This window comes from Desmodus rotundus, chromosome X, assembly GCF_022682495.2.
Source record: "Desmodus rotundus isolate HL8 chromosome X, HLdesRot8A.1, whole genome shotgun sequence".
Classification (NCBI taxonomy): Eukaryota; Metazoa; Chordata; class Mammalia; order Chiroptera; family Phyllostomidae; genus Desmodus; species Desmodus rotundus.
Genome location: NC_071400.1, coordinates 62,084,896 through 62,090,884, shown reverse-complemented (window position 1 = coordinate 62,090,884; position 5,989 = coordinate 62,084,896). Strand labels below are relative to the sequence as shown.

The 5,989-nt window shown below is 53.2% G+C and overlaps 1 protein-coding gene across 1 annotated transcript in view; it reads right to left on the bottom strand.

Moving 5' to 3' along the window:
- LOC128779929 (zinc finger X-linked protein ZXDB-like) overlaps positions 1-2,107 on the bottom strand; it is a 2,765-nt gene extending 658 nt beyond the window's left edge. Inside the window, exon 1 of the mRNA XM_053916938.1 lies at positions 4-2,107. Within this exon, the coding sequence (XP_053772913.1) occupies positions 4-2,028 (2,025 nt within the window). The 5' untranslated portion in view covers positions 2,029-2,107. The remainder of the gene's footprint in view (positions 1-3) is intronic.
- Between the last annotated feature and the right edge of the window lie 3,882 nt (positions 2,108-5,989).

Below are 5,989 nucleotides of genomic sequence, written 5' to 3'. Positions count from 1 at the left end.
GGCCATCAAGGCCCGCGGGTCCACAGCCTGCCCCAAGGAACCACTGGTGTTGGCGGGGAGGTTCCCAGCCAGAGTGGAGCTCACAGAAGCCACATCGATAGTCAGGATTCCCGAGTTCACCAAGGCCGTGTCCAGCACTGCAGCAGAACCATTGCCAGGCACATCAGAGAAGAGAGACACCAGCTCTGCATCACTGAGGTCACTCTGTCCCTGGCTGGTCAGCTCACTGCTGGGCGTGAGAGAATTTGCAGCTTCGAGCTGAGCTAAGAGATCCTGGCCCAGGTTGTGCCTTTTGGCCATGTGGGTCTTCATGCTGTGCTTGGACGTGAAGAGTTTATTGCAGGTGGACACTGGGCAGCGGCTCTTCCAGGTGTCCACGTCCTGCAAGTGTTTCTTGGAGTGAATGTAGAGACTGCTGCGAGCGGAGAACCTGGCACAGCAGCCTTCCACGGGGCACACAAAGGGCTTCGTGCCCAGGTGGGTTATGCTGTGGCCTTTCAGATGCTCGGCCCTCGTGAAAGATTTCCCACAGCCTTCCACGGGGCACATGAACCTCCGGTCGTCGTCGTGCTTCCTTTTGTGCCGCAACAGTTTGGACATGCTGGTGAAGTTCCAGCCACAGCCGTCGAAGTCACAGAGGAAAGGTCTCTCGCCGGTGTGGCTCCGCAGGTGGATTTTCAGCCGGCAAGCCTTGTCGTACTGTTTGCTGCAGCCAGGAAAGGAGCAGGAAAAGAGCTCCTGTTCCCTGAAGTGGGCGCGGTTATGGGAAAACAGAGCACTCACCGTGATGAAGGTCTTCTTGCAGCCGGAAAAGGCGCACTGGTAGGGCCTCTCGGGCTCGAAGTGGCTGCGCTGGTGGGCGCTGAGCTTGGCCTGCGTGGGGAAGCTGTCTTCGCACACCTCGCACTTGAACGAGTTCTCCTGCTCGTGGCCCTTCATGTGCGCCTTGAGGTTGTACACGGTGGTGAAGCTCTTGCCACAGCCCTCCGCCGGGCAGCCGAACGGCCGCAGTTTGTCGTGCGACTGAAGGTGCCTCTTGAGCTTGTAGGAGGTGGTGAAAGTCCAGCCGCAGCCGCCCAGGGGGCACTTGAAGGGCCTCTGGCCCTGGCTGCTGCTATGCGTCAGCAGGTGCACCTTCAGCTGGTGCTTCTTGGCGAAGGTCTGCCCGCACTGCGCCTCGGGGCACAGGTAGAGCACCACGCCGGGGCCCGGGCCCAGCGGCCCGCGGGGGCTGTCGGCGGCGGCCGGGCCCTCCGCCTCCTCCTCGGGCGCAGGGGCGGGCGCGGGTTCGGCCGGCTCGGCCAGCAGGAGGTCGGGCGGCAGCTCCGGGCAGTCGCCCGGCTGCGCGGCGTGTGGGACCCCCGCTTGCGGGGCGACCAGACCGCCGGGCTGCGGGGCCGGCGCGACCCCGGGCTCCCAGGCTGGCGGCGGGGGCGTGGCCAGGGTCAGGACGCCGTTCTCCAGGCGCAGCAGCAGGTTTTGGTTGTGGATGGTCACGGTGCCCGCGAAGGCCGCGGCGGGGCCCAGGCCTGGGGCGGGGATCGGGGACGGGGCCGGGGCCGGGAGCGCGGACAGGCAGCGGGGCCCTGGCGCGGGGCGGCCCGCGGGGTTCGCGCCGCTCTCGCCCCGCTGGAGCCCGGGGCCGGGTTCGGCCTCTTCCCTCCACACGGGCCCTGCGGCCTGGCCGGCGCCCGGGGTCTCCACGTCGCCACCCACCGGGTCCAGCAGCACCAGGAAGAAGTCTCCGCCGCCGCCGCCGCCGCCGCCGCCGCCGCCGCCGGCCGCCAGATCGGGCCTCGGCGCCAAAGGGCTCGGGCCCGAGCCCGGGCCCCGGGAGGCCGCGCGGGCCTCCTCGCGCCGCCGCCCGGGCCCGCCATCTTGGGGGCCCCGGAGCAGCAGGAGGCGGCGCGCGGGGGCCTGGCCAGCCCGCGGGTCAGGGCCTCCGTGGACTCGGCCGCCGCCCGCGGGGCTGCCAGCGCCGCCGCCCTGTCGCATCCCGCGAGCCGGGAGCAGCCTCGGGATTTCCATCTCCGCGTCTGAGAGGCTCTGCTGGAACCAGAGCCGCGGAGGAGGTGCGACCCCGCCCCCTGCCGCGGGCCCGAACACGTTCCTGAAAGGAAAAAAAAAAAAAATGTGCAATGCGCAGAAACTGGCCCTATCAGATATTAAAACGTGTTTAACGCCACAGTGATTTAAATATTGTGGTACTGGGTCTCTGGAACAGAAAGAAAGCCCAGAGGCAGAGCCTGGTATGCATAAATAAATTCCACACTTAACAGGAGGAGGAAATCCAGCGGATCTTCCCAGGGAATGGGGAAGAGACGGTTCATTCGGTAAATGGTGCTGGAATACCTCCATGGCCATCTGCTAAAGGCAACTGAAATCCGTACCTCGCCGTATACACCAAAGCAAGCACCCCCAGCCCCTCCCAGTGCTAAGCACGGTGCTTAGTACTGCTCCTGTGTGCAAAGTCCTTGGCTGGCTGGCTGGCTGGCTGGATTGATCCATGAGAGACTATGCCTCAGAGAATACAGTTTGGGGCAACGTTACTCTACCCTGCCGCTAGGACTTGCTACTGCAAGTGATGTCGTCGTCGTGGTGGTTGGTTGTTTTCCTGGCCAACTTCCACATCCAGAATTGTCTTGCGCAGGAAAGTGTGGCACATACTTAAATGTGTGTTGTTCTGCCCATGCAGAAATTACAACCAATAAGAGGCGGGGCCAAAACAGACTAGCACTGTTCAGCCTAGAAATGCAAAGCCTGAGGGATGGGACAATGTCTCCTGAGATCTGGAAAACCCAACTGTAACCGAAGGCGGGCCCGGCTGCCTGCGGCTGCGGAAAGCCCGTACTGGAGAGACAGGTGCTGATGTAAAGCAAAGTGGCTTATTTGCAAGAGCTGGCTCTCCGGGAGATGGGGGACTCCTGTCTCAAAGCCCATCTCCTGGAAGATAGGGGACTCCTGTCTCAGAGCCCATCTCCACCTCTGAGTGAAGGCCGAGGTGTTTTATGAGGAGGGAGAAGGGAACAGAACCAGGAGATCAAGGGAGGGGGTTGCAAAGTTCTCTACGTGCAGAGGAGCACGGTCCGTTCCTATAAGGCAGGTGGTGGTCTGGTGTGCATCATCCGGTTTAGTCATGCTGGCTTCGGGGCCCTGGAGATCCGTGGTTCAAGGTCAGCAAATCCCCCAGAGCTGTGATGCCTGAGGGTCGGGGTCTGTAGCTTTTGAAACTAGTTCCTAGGACTCTTATGCAAACATGCCACATATTGGAGTCAGCACTTACAGGAACACCATCAAAAGAATGGTGGGGTGGGTTACAATTTCCCACTGTTACAACACCACTGCCTGGTTCTCTCTATACAGCGCACAACCTAGGCCAACTCTGCCCTTCCACCGGTGGTTGCTGCACGGACGTCTTCTGTCCAGTCTCACAGCACAAGGAGGACAGGCCTCAGCTTTCGCTAGATCCTTGAGCACAGGGAGGTCTCTGGGTGGAAGTACCACTTAGATGTGGTAAGGCTAAGCCCTGAGTCACTGCAGTGAAGTCTCCTGAGAAAAATGCACAGGTGACCATGTGCAATGCACCCCCCCTACCGCCACCCCGTGAACCTGCCTGCATTTAGTTGTGGTGGCCCAGTCTCACTGCGCTGGATTTGGCCTGTGATGCCTAGTGATCTTATCATTGATGATGTTGATCCTCCAGTCTGTCGTCATCAATAAGTTGGGAAGTGATGTAAAGATAGGGTGAAATGCTAGCAAGACATGTTTAGAGAGATGACTTGATGATGGGGTACCTGTAGTTTAAAGAATCCCCGCTTCCCCCCGTATTCAATGACTATGTATACTTGCTGATCTGTTGATTAGAAGATCACGTGTTTCATCCATAACGATTCAAACCTCATCAAAATTTCTACCTCACATAGTTTTCTTTGTAGTACATTTATTTGAAAGGAGCGTGTTTCACATCTGCGGTACAGAAGATTGCATAAAACGTATGTGCCAGGTTTAGACACTTTATAAAAGCAAACACCCGTGTAACCGGGACCAAGGTCAAGAGATAGACCATTGCCAGCCTTCCAGAATTCCTCCCAACCACGTCCCACTCCCTCTCCTATGCACAGAGTCATTGTCCTGACTGTGTGATGATCATCTCAGTGCTTTTCTTTATGGCCACCCCATTTTATGTGAAGTTACAGCAACAGAATTATAGCACGTGCTTCCTCTTCTAGCTCCCGTCTTTCCTTCTGTGTCATAACTGAGAGACTCCTCCATGTCGTTCATAGTAGCTGTGGGTCCTCTGTCTCCGTCGTTGACTAGAATTCCCGTGTATGACATTAGCAAAGAGACAAGGGTAGGATTATGCCATCTGTAGTAGATGGACACTAAGGGTTGTTTTCAGTTTTTGGCCATCGCTCTGAACAGTTGAATGCTGCAACTAGGCAAGAAAAGGAACTAAAATCATTCCGTTCAAGAAGAACGCTGTGAAGCTATGTGTTTGGAGATGACGTGCTCGTGTATGTAGAAAATCTTAAAAACTCTTCACCAAAAGTATTAGAACTAATAAATGAATTTGGTGTAGTTTCCGAATATGACATCCACATACAAAATCCAGTTGTACCTAAACGTTAACAACCTACTCTAAAAAGTAAAAATAAGGGAATAATACTATTTACAGTAGCGTCAAAAAGTACACGATATTGAAGACTGAAGTTAGCTAAGGTGGTGTACATGGAAAACTACAAAACGTTGATGAGAGAAATTAAGACAAAAATAAAGTGGACAGATATATTTATGGATGGGAAGATTTAATGTAGTCAAAGCATCCATTTGTGAAATTGGACCCTTATCTAACAATCTAACATCATTCACAGGAATTAATTCAAAATGGGCTAGGAACCTAAGTGCAATACCTGAAATTGTAAACCTCCTAGAAGAAAATATTAGGGAAAAGTTCTGGGCATCAATCTGGCCAATGATTTTGTGCGTGTGGATATAACACCAAAATCACAGGCAAGCAAAAACAGAAATAGGCAAATGTGGCTACGCCAAACTACAAAGTTCTGTGCAACAAAGGAGATAATCAACAGGGGGAAAAGACAACCCATGGAATGGAAGAAAGTGCTTGGCAACCATATATCTGATCAGGGGATAATATTGAAAATACATAAGGAATTTCTCCGACTCTGGAGAAAAAAATAACTGAAAATGGGCAAAGTACTTGAATAGACATGACTACAAAGAAGACGTACAAATGGCCAACAGCTCTGCGAAAAGATGTTTAACATCACTAATTACCAGGGAGTTGCAAACCAGAACCACGATGACATATTGCTTGTTTGTATACCGCAATTAAAAATTTATCCATGCATTTCCTGACTGGGGGTGGTAGGGGGAAATGGAGACAAGTGTACTTGAACGACAATAACAAATGTTTTAAAATTTATTACAAAGATATAAGTATTGATGAGGATGTGGAGAAATCGAAACCTTTTCCACTGTTGGTGGGAATGTAAAATGGTGCAGCTGCTATGGAAAATAGTGTGGAGGTTTCTCAGAAAATGAAAAAGAAAACTCTCCTGCCACATAGCAATCCCCCTTCTGGGTAAGTATCCCCAGGATTGGAGTGAAGATCTTTAAGAGACATTTGCACCCCCATGATTATTGCAGCCTTGTTTACAGTAGCTAAGATGTGGAAGCAACTTCAATGTCCGTCAACAGACAAACCGATAAGGAAAATGATGAACATGCAGACAAAGGAATGACATTCAGCCTTAAAAAACACGAAAATCCTGCCAGGTGGGACACAACAGATAGCCTTGAGGACATTATGGTAAGTGAAGTAAGCCAGTCACAGAATAACAAATGCTGTATGATTCCATTTATATAGAATGTAAAATAGTGAAACTCATAAAGGCAGGTATTTACTTCTATTGAGACTTGACTTTTTAGGGCAGCCTCAGTTTCTCCGTAAAGTTTATGGCCACGTACA